Below are 18,808 nucleotides of genomic sequence, written 5' to 3' on the forward strand. Positions count from 1 at the left end.
GCAAATTTGACAATTTAGTGAGTCATGATGCTCATCCTTATTTGAAAAGACTGATATTAGGTAATCTAATAAATTGTTATGCATAATTAAATAATCAATAATACTGCTTCTTGTTGCATGTAGCCATAGAGCTTGTTTGCTTAGCAGGTGAAATACCTTTAAAGAGCTGACACTTTAGCTCAGGTGTTTCCATGACATCAAATTTTACTTGGACAGACTGACTAGGCTTATTATTACTGCCAAAATTATATTTGGTGATCTATTTTATCTCATTTTTAACAGTCTGAAAAAATATCAGCATCCGCAATTGTTTGTGGACCATCCCCCTCGCTCCAGCCCTGACAAACTCAGGTCCAAACACACGTATACATCTTAAGGTTTTCATTTCTTGCCTTTGATTCAATGATGTTGAGAAACTGTCTGGCATCTTAACCCGATGGTAAATCTCTGCAGCATTTTGTAATTCCTCCTTCCTAATTTTGATTGTTCAACAGACTGCTAAGAAAGAGTCAATTAAAGCAAATTTAAATAAAACTCTGGACTAATGTTGAAAACACAGAACTCAAGTCAACTATAAAACCTGCTTCAATATCAAAATAAGACTCCAACAGGAGAAAACCTACCTTCTGTCGCAGTAGAGATGATGTTACATAAATGAATAAGATGTGTGTCCTTTTGTCCTCAATGTTAAAGAATGGAATAATTGAAACTCAGAACTCGCTTGCATGGCATGTAATTATGGTGTCAGGGTGAGTCATTTGAAATGTCAACAGGCTGTACAGTTTACATTGACACAGAGAATACAGATGCAGCAGACCATAACAGTCATTGTGTGCATGTCCTTGTTTAAATACTGTTGTTGTCACTTATCCAGCAGATAACATTGTGTGTACATATTTAATTGATAACCAATTAGTCATTGTTAAAAGTAATTCAAAGGCAGAGTGAATTTGGTACCTATTTGATCTAAGGTTATATGGAGTCAGACCAATTTGGAATTTTTGAGACCATTACCATTTGTGGGGAAAAATCACCAAAATTCACCATCTTAACCATATGGCTCCCGTTTATTTGAATTTTTTGATCATGTTCTTGTTGCTGTATTAAGAAACAATTGAGAGCAACTGTTGAGACAATAAGCAAATTAGGAAAATGTTTAATGAGGTAATAAGTCAAGTGAGAAGTAGGCTCATTTTCTAATCTGTTTCTATAAACTTGGACTTCTCTTTCCAAACAGGGGAGTCCCTACCTACTGGTCTTTAGAAAGAAATGCAGGTTTACAGCATTTCTGCATTGGCTTCACTTTTAAAACCAGAGACATTACAATGTTTCTTTAAGACAATCAAGTCCCCCAAAGATGGCAAAATGTTGCCACTTGGTTGACTTTGGGAAAGCAGGAGGATTTTTGACGTTGATTGTTTTTAACTCCACAAAATAAAACTGGGCTTGTACTGAGGTCACTTGGCTCCGTTGAAAAATGCTTTGAAATCCGCTGGGTCTCTCCCTCGTCTCCCCCCGGCATCAGTCCATCTGCAGCGGGACAGCTCCCTCTCCATCTGCTCCGGCGCGTCCAACTGAACCTGGATGTCGAGCTCCTGAAGCACCTGAGAGCATCAGTGAGGGTTGGGTAGGTCTTTTTGCCAGAGTCCATAAATATTTTTAGGTTTGCCGGATAGATGCATTTGGCTCAGATGTTTTTCAGCTTCAGTTGTTTCATTGCGTCCCGCGCTTGAGCCCTCTTCTTTTGTAACTCCGGGGAGTAGTCTTGGTAAAAAAATATTGGCTCTGCTTTGTAGAGGATCTGTCTTTGACTCCATGCTTGTCCTAAGATCGCGTCTTTCACAGAGTAGTCTACAAACTTAACAATCAAGGACCTGAGAGCTGCCGCTGGGTTTTTTGGTTTGGCTGTGAGTGATCGGTGCGCCCTCTCTATTTGTATATTCACTATGAACATCGGTTGAAGAACTTCTTGAATCAGCTCTTTTAGATTTCCTACCTGTTTGGCAACCTTTGGTTCCCATGATTGTACTGTTGGTTAAATTTAATGCATCCCAACAACTGAGCTTTCAAGCTGTCAGCAAAGATGTTATTGTAAGAAAGTAGTACAGAGTTCTCTTTATTCCTGAGTATTGAAGTGTCCCTGAATGCAGCACCCAGGAAAGTGATGAATTTAGGATAAACTGTAATTGATTTTTTATCTCAGAAAGATTTTAGTCACTGGGATTGATTTTCTGAATTAATTGCTACCACTTCCTGGACATGTATGGTAGTGCCTCATGTTGTGGCCCTTAGGGAATCATAAAATACAACATGCATAATTAATATGAGCTATAAACCCAAATCATATCCTCAAAACTTAACCTTTATTGCCATAACACCCATGTTTTGTTCAGTCACTGGTGCCATTAGAAGACCTAAGAAGCATTGCTGAAGTGGAAGTGCCACAGTGTTTACCTTAAAGGATAATCCAGTGAGAGGTACCAGTTTGTCTTCCCTGTCTAAAAGCCATTTGCTTGTTAGACAGTAGTCACAAATGTGCTGCCCTGCATTCAGCATACAACAACCTCATATTCTGTACACACATGCACATATATAGAGTTATGTTGACACCAGCAGCATTAAAAAGTTCAACTGAAACTGTAGAGTGGAGTCAGCACTAAACCCAAATTGGATGTTGCTCCGCCATATTTCTACAGTAGCCCAGAATGGACAAACGGTACACTGGCTACAGGGAGGGCCTTGCGTGTTTTTACGCTGAAGTGGCAGCTTGAACTTGGTTGCGCGTGTGTACCGGTTGGAAGACGAAGAAGAAAAAAGTAGTGTTTGCTGGTGCTGGCTAGCCATTTTGTGTTGTGAGAAGTTCGAAAACACAACGTTTGACAAATGGAGGATCATACGTATTATTTAGCACAAGCAAAAACCAACGGAGCATGAATCCTCGTCAAAGAAGCAAAAACATGAAGAAGCAGAATTAAGTCGGGACGGGGGACGCCAGAAAACAAGGATAATCTGTTAAGGTTGGTCTAGTGTTAAGACCACAGTAGCAGGAGACCGACAAGGATAGCAGTTTAAAAGGTGTTTAATTCTTAGTGCAGCCAAAAAAAAGGGCAAAACCAAAATGAGCCAGGTGGTGGTGGCTGGAGGCTGGCTGACCACTGAGGCAAGAGGGCAGGTGAATCAGAAGTCTGACGTGGCAGCAGGGCACACACACTGAAAAAACACAAAAGAGAAAAAAAAGAGAGCTTGTAGTGACTGGCTTGAGCAGAGAAACATGGAATGAGGGGTGAACCTTGAGAGCAGAAGGGAGCTTGAGTGTGACGACACTGGGGTTTATAATGCGTTCATGATGCGCTTATAATCCGTTTGGAGTGGCAGATCACCTGACGACAACCACACTTCTTGGCCAACCTGGTAGTCAGGAGAAGGAGTTCATTGACGATCAGCAAACCGCTGGTTCCGGGGGACTGTCTGAGTGAGAGCTGCTCGAGCTTCCCTCCAGACTCGGCGGGCACGATGGAGATTGGCCTGGACTGAGGGAACCGCCACTCCGATTTCCTGACTGGAGAACAGAGGAGGCTGGAAACCATTGGAGACCATAAAGGGAGACAAACCTGTGGCGGAGCTGACCAGGGAGTTGTGGGCTACTCAATCCAAGGCAGGTGGGAGGACCAGGAGGCAGGCAAAGGTATGCAACACATTGCAGGGATGCCTCAAGGTCTTGGTTAGCCCGCTCCATCTGGCCATTGGTCTGGGGATGATAGCCAGATGAGAGGCTGGCCGAGACCCCCAGAGCCTAACAAAACGCCGTCCAAACCTGAGAGGTGAACTGGGGGCCTCGGTCTGAGAAGATGTCCTGGGAAATGCAGTGAAGTCTGAACACATGAAGGACTAGAAGATTGGCAGTCTCCAGGGCAGAAGGGAGTTTAGGCAGCGAAACATAATGCACACACTAAGAGAATCGATCAACAATAGTGAATATGGTAGTGTTACCGTCTGAGGGGGGAAGTCCTGTCACAAAATCCACTGTGTGATGTGTGACCAGGGGCGGTGTGAAATGGGTAAAGGGTGAAGGAGGCCAGCTGGTGCTCGGTGCTCGGACTTGCTGCGGGCACAGACGGAGCAGGCTGAGACAAATTCCCTGGTGTCAGCAGACATGGATGGCCAGCAGAACCTCTGCTGAAGCAGGGCTAGGGTTCTGTGACACCCTGGATGACAGGCCACCTTGGAAGAGTGCCCCCACTGGAGCACTTGAGATCTCACTGGAGCTGGGACAAACAACCGGTAGTGTGGACACCCCTCTGCCGCTGGATGAACCTGAAGGGCCTCCTGAACCACCTGCTCAATCTCCCACCTGGCAGCTCCACCCACGCAGGCAGGGGAAACAATGGTTTCCAAGGGGGTCTCCTCCAAGGGGGAAAACTGACGAGAAAGGGCATCTGGTTTGACATTCCTGGATCCAGGCCAGTAAGTTAGGGTGTAGTTAAACCTGCTCAGAAACAGTGCCCACCAGGTCTGATGAGAATTAAGCCTGCACCTGAACGTAAGTTTGTCAAGTTCTTGTGATCAGTCACCACAATAAAAGGATGCACTGCACCTTCTAACCAGTGTCACAACTCCTGAAAAGCTAGCACCACTACTAGCAGCTCTCGGTTACCCACATCATAGTTTCTCTCAGCTGGTGTTAAGCGTCGGGAGAAGTAGGCACAGGGGAGGAGCTTCTGGTCTGAGGGAGAGCGCTGAGAGAGAATGGCTCCCACTCCAGAGTCTAAGGTGTCAACTTTCACAATAAACTGTAGATCTGGGTCAGGGTGAACAAGGACAGGTGCATTAGAAAACATATCTTTTAGCTTACAAAAGGTGGCCTCTGCCTCAGGTGACCAAACAAAAGCTCTTTTAGTGGAGGTTAACTGAGTGAGAGGGGCAGCAATCCTGCTGTAGTTACGAATGAATCGTCTGTAGGAATTGGCAAATCCCAGGAATCTCTGGAGCTGTTTGCGAGTGGTAGGTACTGGCCACTCCTGTACTGCCCTAATTTTGGCAGGGTCGGGCTTGATCTGTCCTTTCTCAATGATAAAGCCCCAAAAAACAACAGTAGATACATTAAATTCACACTTTTCAGCTTTAACAAAAAGCTTGTTCTCAAGAAGTCTCTGCAAAACAGTTCTTACATGTACAAAGTGTTCATCAAGATATACAAAAACAAAGCGATTTAGCATATCTCTTAAAACATCATTAATCTGATTTTGTTATTTTGCCAAAAGGCATGACACAGTACTCAAAGTGACCTAGATGAGTGTTAAAAGAAGTCTTCCACTCATCTCCTTCTCTGATCCTGACCAAGTCGTAGGCATTCCTCAAGTCTAACTTAATGAACACAATAGCATCACAGAGGGGACCAAAAGCGGATCCAATAAGTGGGAGTAGGTACTTGTTTAACAGTTATGTCGTTAAGGTCTCTGTAATCAATACAGGGGCGCAAAGACTTGTCTTTTTTATCAACAAAGAAAAACCCAGCCCCCACTGGAGAGGAGGAAGTGCGAATTAGACCAGCGGACAGAGAGTCTTGAATGTAGCTTTCCATGGCCTCTTTTTCAGGCTTGGAGAGGTTGTAAAGTTTCTTGGTAGGAAGGGGGGTACCAGGTAATAAGTCTACAGCACAATCATAGGGTCTGTGCGGGGGCAAAGAATACTGGCTGTCTACTGAATACTTGTTTTAGGTCATTGTACTCACTGGGTACGGAAGTCAGGTCGATCTCTTCAGGTGGGTTGTGGGAGAGGGAGACACTGGTGGGTATAGCAGATCTGAGACAGTTAGCATGACAATAACTGCTCCAACTGACAATGGATGCAGTGGACCAGTCTATCTGAGGATTATGAACTTTTAGCCAGGGCAAACCAAGTACAACCGGTGACAGAGGGGAGGAAATAATGTTCTCATGGTGGTTCCCAGAAATAGTCAAAGACATGGGCTCAGTCCGGTGAGTAACCCTGGCCAAAAGTCTACCATCAATGGCTAATACCTCTTTAGGTTCAGCAAGTTTCTTAGTGGGAATGTTAGCCTGGTGCACTAAATTAATGTCCACAAAGTTGTCATCAGCCCCTGAATCCACCAAAACCTGAATGGGCAACGTGTCATGTGACCAGAGTAACATACCTTGAACCTGAATGCGACTTGAGGGGTTTGATGATAAAGAGGTATGGCTCACCAGCACCCCCTGCTAGCTGATGAGCCTGCCCTTTTGGTAGTGCTGGGCCACAGTAGATGCACAACCCTTGGCGCAGTTGAAGTTGTGATTCAACAGGGGTTAGTCTTGCTCGTCCCAGCTGCATAGGTTCCTTCTGGCTGGGGGAAAGAGACTCAGCTGACACCATGTTAGACTGGGCACTGGTGAAGGTCACATGAGGAGGTAGCGAGGAGCATGGAACCACAAGGTGGGTCTTTGTAGAGGAGGAAGGGAGATTGGCCCTCTGCCTAGCTGCTATTTCCCTGCGTCTCTCTCTTAAGCAATTATCTAGGCGAGTTGCTAAATCAATCAACTCCTCCAAATTGGAGGTCTCATCCCTAGCTGCTAGTTCATCCTTGATCTCTTCTGACAAACCCTTAAAAAACACTCCCTGAAGGGCAGCTTGAGCCCGACCGCACTCAGCGGCGAAAAATGCGGAAGTAAAGTTCATACTGGGAAACTGAGACACAGACACAAGAGCTGGTTAACTGCTTCCTCTTCCAGTTTACTGGTCAGTCACCTTCACTGCTAACTGGTACTCGAAAAAAAAAAAGTCAGCAAAACAAACATATGAGGCTAAGAAAAGAAAGAGGGGCTTTCTACTTCCGCGGAAGCAACAATACTCCTGTGTGGAAAACAGCAACAGTGGTTTTGTTTGGCATGATCATACACTTGTCCTTTCTCCCTGTGTTGTTGCTGTGTGGCACTCAGCTGTTTTCTATGATCCGCTATGAGGTTTGTTTTCAGCTAGAAAACACATCTACTAACGTTAGGTCAACACAACAGACAGGCTGCTTATAATTATTAATATTTTTAGCTGCTCAGTGACTGTATTGAGCTAACGCTAATGTTAACGCTAGCTAACGTCAACTTTTACTGTCTATTGTTAGGTGCTGTGGGATTTTGACAGGCAGTCGTTTGGCAGGCAGTTGTTTATTTGACAAAATAAGTCACGATCTTTCATAGTGTTCATTTTTATTCAAACAACACAGACAGCACTCAACAAGTGATGTTACTGGCGTTAAGCTAACGTTCAGTGTATCAGGCAAGGACAAACAAGAACATCCATCCATTATCTATACCGCTTATCTTGTTCAGGGTCGCGGGGGGCTGGAGCCTATCCCAGCTGTCATTGGGCGAAGGACTGGTCGCCAGTCAATCACAGGGCTGACACAATGGCTGCTTCCCAAGTCTCTTAAATTGCATCCATGTTTCCTTCACTTGCGTCTTAGTCCCTCCCACCAGAGATGCATGGAGAGACGCGAGGAAACCAAGAGAGGAGAGAGGAAACGAGGGAATGTTTTTTAAGAGACATGAGACGTCCTTTCCGATGAAGCGCCACGTGCTGCGACGTCCGTTTGTGATGATCGCGTCAGCTGATCACCGCTGGATCAGCTGTCAGTCTGCTTTAACAGCTGTTTGTGTCTGCACACATGTGCACTGTATTAATTCTAATAAAACACACAGTAACAGTGTTTTCTCTCTGTAACCTGTTACCTGTGTAACAAACACCTGCACATGAAGAACAGGCTGCACTCTGTGTTCCTGCTGCAGAGCCATACAGACATTTCTTACCAGCACTGTGTCTTTATATTATTTATTCATTATTTATATTTTTGATCACTGATCATCTGATCTGAATTAATTATTTAATAAGCCCAGATACTGTCTGTTCATGAACTATGAAAATGATTTATTAGGCTCAAAGTTTCAGGATAAATAGAAATCACGTCACGCTGATCAAACCCGACCTCACTGATGATCACGCTCACACGTAGTGTTACCTGCTGACAGAGAGACTCTCCTGCTCCCTCTGAATTCATTCATTCATCTGTAATAAAAGTTAGCAGGGAATTAACTGATCATGACCAGAGGTATTTCTTTAGATTAAATTTAATAGTAATGAATCTGTTTTTGCTACTTTTGATTTTTAGACAACTTATTTTTACTCAGATGTTGACCCAGAAAACAAACCAAATCTGCAGTTATTCACTTTTTACTACTACTACTATTTTATATATTTTACGACAAGTTATGATCAATATTTCGTTCTAAACGATCACAGCTTGTCAAATACCAACTCATTATACCGACATTGTTTATAGTCGGTTTCAAGGCGCCCTGTAGAGTGTGATTTAAGGTCCGCTTCTTCCTCTCTGCGATATGAAACTCCGGTGATGTTGTGAAGTTTCACATCAGTCCGATCTGCTGCAGCGTCCATTCACTAACTGATATCTAATAAGGGGGCGTGTCGGCCAGTAAAAGACTTCTGTGGAGGCTGTTCTCGTGTATCCTCGCTTATCGCTCCTCGGAACTCCCTCCTCTCTCCTCGCTCCTCCAACAGCGATAAGAGATTTGAGGCGGTCCTCAATATGGCGGCTTACGAACTACTTCCGGTTTCGGGCGGGGAGCTATCAAATAAGAGACTTGGGAAGCAGCCACTGAGACAGACAACCTTTCGCACTCACTCCCACACCTATGGGCAATTTAGAGTCACCAATTAACCTTACAAGCATGTCTTTGTAAAGATTAGCAAATAATAAATTAGCAAGAGAAGCATAGTCATGATAATAGGCTTATAATAATTAATTAGCAAGAACAGCACAGTAATGATAAAGGCTGTAGTAATAGTAGTTGTAACAGTTTGAGTTAACAGGTTTACTATTAGCATTAGCAGCAACAATAATGATACTATGGGGAAGACTGATGTTAGTAGCTGTTGCAGCTGAGCAGGTCCACAGCAGCAGGTGGTCTGCAGCAACGATCCCCAGGAACCTTCAACACAAGGGAGCACAAGAACTCCCGGGAAGATATATGGTTAGTAACGTTAATGGGACAAGAAGATACAGAGTTAATGATCTGTATTAATATAATAAAGAGAGAGAGATGGAGAGAGAGGGAGAGAGACGGATAGACAGAGAGAGGGAGAGAGAGGGAGGGAAACAGATAGACAGAGAGAGAGAGAGACACAAACACACACACACACACACACAGAGGGAGAGGAGCTCAGTGTGTCAGATCCCCCCGGCAGTCTAAACCTATAGCAGCATAACTATGGGCTGGTCAAAGCCTGAGCCAGCCCTAACTATAAGCTTTATCAAAGAGGAAAGTTTTAAGTCTACTCTTAAAAGAAGAGAGGGTGTCTGCCTCCTGGACCTTGACTGGTAGATTGTTCCTGAGGGGGCCTGATAATTGAAGGCTCTACCTCCCACAGACTTTAGGTACCACAAGCAGGCCTGCATCCTGGGAGCGCAATGTTCTAGAGGGGTAATATGGCACTATGAGCTCTTTAAGATATGATGGTGCCTGACCATTAAGAGCTTTGTAAGTAAGAAGAAGGATTTTAAATTCTATTCTAGATTTTACAGGAAGCCAGTGCAGAGAGGCTAATACAGGAGAGATGTGCTCTCTCTTCCTAGTTCTTGTCAGCACACGTGCTGCAGCATTTTGTACCAGCTGCCGAGTTTTTAGTGACTTATTAGGGCAGCCTGATAGTAACGAATTAAAATAATCCAGTCTAGAAGTAACGGATCCATAGACTAGTTTTTCTGCATCATTTTGAGACGTGTCTGATTTTTGCTATGTTACGGAGATGAAAGAAGGCTGTCCTTGATATTTGTTTTATGTGGGAGATGAAGGACATATCCTGATCAAATAGAACTCCCAGATTCCTAACAGTAGTGCTGGATGCCAGGCTGATGCCATCTAGGGCAGCTATATCATTAGAGAAAGAATCTCTAAGGTGTTTTGGGCCGAGCACAATAACTTAAGTAGCATAAAGTTTCTAGTCATCCAGATCTTTATGTCCTTAAGTCATGCTTCTAGTTTAGATAGCTGGTTGGTTTCATCTGGCGTCATTGATAAGTATAATTGAGTATCATCTGCCTAACAATGAAAATTATTGTTGTTATTGAGTGTTTCCTCATAATATTACCAAGAGGAAGCATATATATAGTGAAAAGAATCGGTCCAAGCACAGAACCTTGTGGAACTCCATGACTAATTTTGGTGTGCATAGAGGACACATCATGAACATTAACAAACTGAGATCGATCTGATAAATGCAACTTAATGCAGATCTTGTAATGACAATTAGCTGTTCTAGTCTCTGTAACAGGGTATGATGGTCTATCGTGTCGAAAGCAGCACTAACTCCTCGATCCCACAGGAACCGTCTCCGGCGTGTTCTGTCTGAGCCCTCGCCCACAGGAAGCGTGTCTGTTCCACAGCGCAGCGGAGCACTGGCCCAAGCAGCTGGATTCGCGAGATCACAAGATCGCGGGACAACTACATCTTCGCGCGAGAATTGAGAAATCATGCAATAACATTAATGTTAGCAGAGCACACACAAACTACAGTTCAGTTTTCACATCCGAGGTTGATTATCTGCTCATTTGGAAATCATTCCGTGATTTTTGTGCTTCAACCATGGAGGAGTACACTACTTAATTAAAAGTGTCCTTTTTCGAGATTTCAGTGTGTTGGTCTGTACAGGTCGGAACATGGTGTTTTATTTTGAAATGACCGGATGCCGTATTCTGCTTTCTTGTGTGACTTCCTGTTTGGAGCTTGATGTGTGTTTGAAGTGGCCTCCGTCAAAAATAGACCTGGCGCAGAGCGGAGACACGCTTCTGGGACGCGCCTGAGACGGGCCACGACACGTGCTGTGGAATCACTATCATTGACTTGAATGGGCGCGATCGACTCCGGAGGTCGCGGCGCACACGGAACGCATAGGAGACGGATCCTGTGGAATCGAAGGGTAAGATCTAACAGGACGAGTACAGAGAGAAGTCCTCTATCTAAAGCAATAAGTAGATCATTTGAAACTTGCACAAGTGCTGTCTCAGTGCTATGGTGGACTCTAAATCCTGACTGAATGTCCTCAAATAAACTGTTGTTATGAAGAAAAGTACATAATTGATTAGCGCCTGCTTTCTCGAGGATCTTTGAAATAAAAGGAAGGTCAGCTAGACACAAAGACACAAAGTTTCTTTCCTTTGGTTAGATCTAGGTCTCATAAAGAATCCCAACTCATCTTGCAGAAAATTAGAAAATTGGGCAGGGTGGACTTCAGCCTCTTGTGGCCTAAATTAAAACAACAAACAAATGATCATCAGGTTTTTGATGCCTGAATTTAAAAAAAAAATTTTTACAGATGAATTTTTGAAAAAGTTTTTATTTTTTTATTTTTGGACCTGTGTTTAAAGCGCAAATTCACAGATTTTCAACCTCAGTCCTATCATGCTATTATGAGGAGCTAATGCCATTATGGTACAACGAAAATACATTTTCGCTCTCTGTCTTTGGAGGACGTTATCCGTTTCTCTGGAAAACCTCTGTCAGACTACGTAAAACGTGTCATCTGGCGGACTCCGGGGAGCTTGCTAAACTACACTTCCTCCATCCAGGACGCCCACCCCCTTTGATCGCCTGCATCAATCTATGTCCTTGACTGGAAACGGGGAGTGTTTCACTCCAGCGTCTCTTTTCCTCTTGCTCTCCTTACACTCAGGTGAACACAATGATGCTCTGTTTTTTTTGTTGATATATTTGGTAAGACTCTAAGGGGGAATTCACTAAAGGATTGCACGCATTTTCTGCCTGTTAAACCTGTGCAAATGACATAAAGACTCTGCCTCATCCTCCAATATACCCCAAAGTGCTCTGGAGCCGTTTGCGCGTATTTCAATGAGTTGTGTTGTGCAAACATTGGGGGCAAATTTGTCCCTTTTTCTATGCCTCCTGGCAAAAAGCTCCTAGTTCACAAATGGCAGCACAAACAGCAGGTGGTGGGAGCTGTGCTGAAGTATTATAAGGGCTGTCAGAGTTTCCAGTGATCATGATGAAAATTCCACCTTTTGTGTGATCAAAAAATGTATTTTTGTCTCTAAAAATAATCTGTTAATAATATTTTGTCATTATTATTATAATGTGGAGACCAATCAGTCCGGGGCTGTATGAGGCTCAACCCCGGCACACGGGCACACTTTGTCCACATGTCTGGAGCCGTTACGCAGGAAGGGGATTATTATAAGGATGGACCATTAGCTGCTGTTGCACGCTCGTTTTAAAAACATAAAGCTGTGTTACAGAGAGTAATATTAGTAAACACCTGTCAAGTCTAGACTTTACACTAAGCTGTTCAAAGATCTGCCCCCTCCTCTCCCGTCTCCTCATCGATCTGTGCATGCGTAGCTCTGCGCGCAGCTGATAGCACAGCACCGCACAGCACCGCACAGCAAGGCGTGGAGCTGCAGACAGCTTCTCTCCACAATCAGACACAAAACAAGAGCAAACTGCACGGATCTGCGCTGCAATATCATCAGGGCAATGCGCTTTGTAAATCGGACCTTGAGACGAGTGAATTACCTCCTATGTTTACCAACTGTTCTGGTCGAGAGAATGAACATAACAAACAGGCAGACTTCTCGCGCATACCTATAACTGCCCGATATAACCACGCCCTCGCTGGGCTGTTTCTTTCAGAGAGAGAGGCGCAGTGTACGCTGGGTGTTGTAGGAATGTAGAATGGGTGATACCACAAGCTGTTTGTGCAACTTTCTCCACAGCTAAGACCAATTTAAAATATTATGCTTCTATTGATTGTAGAGATTACCAGCTTTGACTGACAGTGGTTTTTTCCAGGGGTGAATTTGTCCTTTAAGGTACATACACAGCAGAGAAGAATTTAGACCAGACATAAAAACAGGATCACCAGAACATTTTCTCATTTGCTTTTCTAGGCCTCTTGGTTCAAGCCTCAAATACTTTATTGATACATTTAAGTGTAAGTGTAGTTTCTACACAGAATTACGGAGAGAATGCAAGGTTTTAAGTGAGTCTTTGCATTTTTTGGCCAACAGTGTAAATGTGCTTCCTGACACCCCCACACATACAAACACATTGCAGATGTAGATCCATAACATTAACACACCTCCTCTGATGGGAAAGAACAGGCCTTCAGAGGACACTGGCATGGTGCTCAGCTGCTCAGACTGACTCATCTACAGCAATTCTTGTGTTGGATGAATACAACACAGCTTATTATCTCTGACTACTCTCTGATCTATCACCTCCACCAAAACTTGTGCCCGTCAGAGGAACCCAGGCTCTCAACAGGCGTGATCAACTCTATCACCAAAATGAGCCCACATGATTTACATACTGTGTACACAAAGTGGAAAGCTATTTAACAGGTTTACCTTTGTACCATGATGCTTTCTGTGTTTGTTCACAGCAATGTAATTACCTTTATCCTCCATCCTGTTGCCAACTGTGCAAATACGGGCTGTGGGTTTTACACAAATACACATAAAGACTGGTTTTTGTCAAACCTTTGCAAGTCAAGTTTCAAAATGACCCTTTAGAGTTCCTTAACCTTAGAAAGAATTATTTTCTCTTCCAAACAAACAGACCCAAAGAAAAAAAAAGAGTAAAAACACTGAATAAAGCACTTTCAAGTTAAAAAAACGACATTTCTCCAATGCTCCGTGATGGGGATTGGGGGCTTCAATCCGAGTTGCTAACCTTAGCTCACTAGCTGACTGAAATTGTTCGTCTGGTTAAATTATTAGTTAAAGTAGTCAGCTGAAAAATGTTTTAATGTCCAGCAGTTGCACTTAAATAAATCTCAAACATCACATAAATACTGTTTCTTACAGGTGAAAAAATGTGTGTGGGCTCATGTGGGCTGATAAATGAGTTTGGTCTGGTAAAACTCATTAAATCCTTGTACAGCCAAGTTTCCTTGGCACGAGAAGGTCTATGTCCAGGCTTTTCTGTTTCTTTGGAGATCCCCAAGGCATTAATAAAATATTCAAGGTTTTTTGAAAAACTACATAAAAATTAGCAAGCCTGAATAAATGTTTGAATGTAATCTGGATCCTGTATGTTCTTATAACAATCCAATACTTCACTTTTTGATTATTGATGACCGAACATTTTCCATGTTTACCTTCTTTCACACACACGCAATCGCATGTAAAGACACATGTGGCACATGTAGAGGGCTGCCATCAGGAATTTATGTTCCAGCTCATTCCACACCGTCAGTAAAGTTGAAAGCACTCATAACATGAACTGCTGAGGTGTTAAAAGGTGTAATGAAACTTCCAACATTTACACGCAATATGTTTCATCTTCATTATCTTCTTAACATTCAGGATCTCAGATTGAGTTTCTGTTTTGTTGCTACTAACTTTCATTTTTTCAAACCTTTATTTGTTTTGTGTCATTTAACACGCGACCCTGTGGCCCTTTTGCTAAGCAACATAACAACACATTCTACACCCGTAATCCAGCTAACTGTAGTAAACCTGGAACATCAAACTCATGCAAGATTGCTCAGAAAGAATTTTAGCTTTTAACTTGCATTATGTAAACTCATATTTCTTATTTAACCTATGCATTTCTTTATCATTCTCTCTCCCTCTCTCTCTTTCTTTCCTGTCATCGCTTCAGCTCTCACATTCACCCTCAGTCCTCTCTTCTCTGCAGCATAAAAAGGAGCAACATCCACATCGGGCTCCTGCAGCTGACAGTGATCCAGAGCCATCATGCCGAGCTGTAAAGTGAACTTTAGCACCATGATGTTGCTGGTGATGCTGAAGGGGGCAGCAGTGGTGCTGTTCTGCAGCTGGTACATGGAGCTCAGTCTCATCAACTTAACACCCTCCATGCAAATAATAAATGAAACCCCAATAAGAAAAACACACAAAAAGAAGCAGACCCAACAAAGAACCTCCACCCAGTGCCCACCACCTGTAAGATATGGCAACCCAACCGTCCTATTAACTGGCAAAAAGGCAATAGAGACCTTGAACTATTGTCCCCTCTTGTTTTCCCACACAGTTGGTTCACAAAAGAATAAAATACCATGAAGCCCTCCCTTACATCAGCCAAATGGTGTCACTCTACTTAACGGGAGATATCCAGAGAACTCTTGCCATTCATCATCAATCCATACCTGAAGTGATGCAGGATACTGAAGTCATGTTTTAAGACCTTTATCATGTAATTGATCCAGAATTTCTTCACGGTGTTGTTGCCTTTTCAGTGAATAGTCAGGCACTGCTGTTACTGGGTTTGTGTCGGGAACGGATCGTTAGCTAACCATGCATGCAGATGGTCACCGCTGAGAGCTGTGATGCCATTACGGCAGATTGCGTTCCACCTGCTTTTGCTCTGCACACACCGAAGCTGTTTTTCCTGCATACACTGAAGCCTGATGTTAAGTGATTGGTCAGTACAACTCGGACTACAAACTACTACTACCAATAATTAAAAATGACCCCTTTGCGACTCTTTACACATGTGGATTATAATGTCAGAATGCCGTGTAACCTACTGTACGTCTACCTTTGAATGAATGGACTCTACCGTCATTGCATCCTAGTTTACGGTAATCTGTAAATCTGTAGCCTCATTACAGGAATGACAGACGCAATATAACCTTTACAGCTCTTTATTATGATAACAAATTGACAGTGAACTGGGCAGAGGCATACAGTATTAGGACAGCTGTTTCAATGACAACAGTACAACACAGGCTCTTAGTCCCACCAGTGTTGCGCAGCAGCAGATAGTAGCTGCAGATACTACGTCAGAAGTAGAGCTCTTCGCAGATGACAAGCTCTTATCCTTCAGACACAACTTACATTTCACCGCAATGTTGCTCTTGTCAATTTCCCCAATAATTAAAAATAATGGGAACATTTCCACAAAGAAAAGGCTGTCCTCTCTGCCATCCCGCTCGTTGAGTAAGCTAGCAACGCATGCGCACTGACACAGCTGTGTTTACCTTCTGCAGCTACCTGCAAGAAGTAGGAGAGAAACAGAAACAGTGCTTCAAGGATTTTCTTTTTTGTGGTGACAAACGGAATAAGAACAGGTAACTTTTGATGAAAAGGGAATTTAGTAACAGATTACTTGAATTGCAAATGTAACGCGTACTCTAACAGATTACTTTGTAACGCATTACCCCAACTCTGACTGTAATTACATTTTAACCTCCATCCTGTTCCCAACCAAATTTTTACATGTGGCCATGCAAATGTGGGTTTTTACACAAATACACATAAAGACTGGGTTTTGCCAAAACTTTTCAAACCAAGTCTCAAAATTACCCTTTAGAGTTCATTAACCTGAGAAAGAATTATTTTCTCTTCCAAACAAACAGACCCAAAGATAAAAACCGTAAAAACACTAAATAAAGCCGTTTCAAGTTAAAAATCTACATTTCTCCAATGCTCCGTGATGGGGATTGGGGGCTTCAATCCGAGTTGCTAACTTTAGCTCACTAGCTGACTGAAACTGTTCATCTGGGTCAATTATTAGTTAAAGTAAAGTAGTCAGCTGGAAAATGTTTTAATGTCCATGAGTCGCACTTAAAAAAATCTCATATGCCACATAAATTCTGTTTGTCAAAGTGTTTTACTGAAAAGCCAAATCAGATTCAATTGAGAAAAATCTGAGTTATGTACAGCCTTTATATTTGTCACAAATCAATGTTTAAAGTCGAGATGAAACGGCATTTTGAGAGTATCTAGCTTCCGTATCGTGACGTATTTCCGAGTGAAACAGGATGTGCAGGCGGGACATATAATTAGAGGGATTTGATTTGATGTGAAGTGGGCGTAGACAGACGTTCTCCACAGCGCAGTAGCTAGCTAACTGACCGAGCGTTCTTGGTGCTCTGCGGCTAAATGTTGCAGATTGATTGACAGGTGGATGTCATGATATTACTGGTTGAAATTGGTTGGTACAAGCTTCCGTAAGCACACGTAATATTTTGTTTTACAGGAAGAAAAAATGATCAGATTTTGATATAAGAATACGAAGAAATGGATTTTCTGTATTTTTCTTGGCTGATATTGTCAAATAGATGCACAATATTACCTGATCTAAAAGGATTGAAATGACATTTTTCATTTCACCTCGACTTTAAACCTTGGACATTATGCCAGTGTTGTCTGGTAAAACTCATTAAAGGCTTGTACAGCCAATAAATCCTATGAAGGAAAAATAAAAGTGATTCATTTTTTAAATGTTTCTTCATATTCTGTCAGTGGGCAACCAGCTGAACTTTTAAGGTTTCCTTGGCACGAGAAGGTCTATGTCCAGGTTTTTCTGTTCTCCTTCACTGTGAACCATCCTGTACCCGAGCAGTGACATGGCCCCCTCACACACTTCCTGGACTTGTTTGACCTTGTCATGCGACAGCATGCTACGCCAAGCCTGGGAGACATCAGTAGCATTTCGAGGCGAAACTTCAAAGGGATGGTTGTTTTCACGTTTTCCACTGGTCAACATGTAGATCCATTCCTTCAACTGTGTGGTCATCTCCAGACCTGCAAAATCATACATTTCATTGATCTCCTCAAGCGGGTTGTGGGCAATGTCCTCATAGCGGACCATTTTGTAGCGGCCTTCTAGGAAAGGAGGGGGCTTCAGGATGGCCCTCTCGTTGATGCGCACATGGCCGCGGCAGACCTCCTGCAGGACTTGATACTGCACTTCGGCTGCTGGTATGCTTCTTTGCTCCAAAATAATGTGGTCATCTATATGGAAGTTTCCCGCTGTTCTCAATTTAGAGAGCATAACAGCCCGGGGGTCTCGGACCAGGTGGATGATGCGGAGATCCAGGCTTGGGTCCTGGAAGAGTGGATAAAGAGACTCCAGCTCAAGAACTCGAACTACCTTCAACACCACGTGGCTGTAAGTGCTGCAGGCTTCCTGCACCCCCTGCAGGCCCGGAGCATTACAAGCCTGAAAGCAACGAGAGGGGTTGCTGAAGTTGCCACGAGGCGTGAGAGGACAGGCTGGTGGTGAGCACAGGGCTCGACTCACAGCCCACAGAAACAAGCTGGACACCATGGGCTTCTGTGGCAGGTAGGCCTCCATCGTAGAGAAGTCACACTGGAACACACTCCGTAATAAATCCCTCACGGCCATCTGGAGCATCTGCGCACCCAGTTTCGGTATGCGGGTCCACACATGCCAAGCTGGCTCGAAGAGGTAGAACACAGACGGGTGCTGATTGAACACCTGACCCAGGAAGGACGAGCCCGATCGCCACGATGAAATCACCAGAATGTGGACTTTGCCGTTGGAGGGCGTAAAGTTGTTGGGACTGAGCTCCACGTACCAGCTGCAGAACAGCACCACTGCTGCCCCCTGCAGCATCACCATTAATATCATGGTGCTAAAGTTCACTTTACAGCTCGGCATGGCTCTGGATCACTGTCAGCTGCAGGAGCCCGATGTGGATGTTGCTCCTTTTTATGCTGCAGAGAAGAGAGGACTGAGGGTGAATGTGAGAGCTGAAGCGATGACAGGAAAGAAAGAGAGAGAGGGAGAGAGAATGATAAAGAAATGCATAGGTTAAATAAGAAATATGAGTTTACATAATGCAAGTTAAAAGCTAAAATTCTTTCTGAGCAATCTTGCATGAGTTTGATGTTCCAGGTTTACTACAGTTAGCTGGATTACGGGTGTAGAATGTGTTGTTATGTTGCTTAGCAAAAGGGCCACAGGGAAGCACGTCCACGGACACTGGGAACAAAGTAATTTTTTATTTCAAG

At 43.5% G+C, this 18,808-nt stretch overlaps 1 protein-coding gene across 1 annotated transcript; it reads right to left on the minus strand.

The window, feature by feature from the left end:
• Positions 1-17,312: 17,312 nt before the first annotated feature.
• On the minus strand, positions 17,313-18,455 carry LOC138613401 (carbohydrate sulfotransferase 6-like). Its single transcript, XM_069687068.1, has one exon. The coding sequence runs from the start codon at positions 18,453-18,455 to the stop codon at positions 17,313-17,315; it is 1,143 nt and encodes a 380-aa protein (XP_069543169.1).
• Between the last annotated feature and the right edge of the window lie 353 nt (positions 18,456-18,808).

The sequence above is a fragment of the Semicossyphus pulcher genome, unplaced genomic scaffold, assembly GCF_022749685.1.
Source record: "Semicossyphus pulcher isolate SPU_LCO1_2020_fin unplaced genomic scaffold, fSemPul1.0.p SCAF_8, whole genome shotgun sequence".
NCBI lineage: Eukaryota > Metazoa > Chordata > Actinopteri > Labriformes > Labridae > Semicossyphus > Semicossyphus pulcher.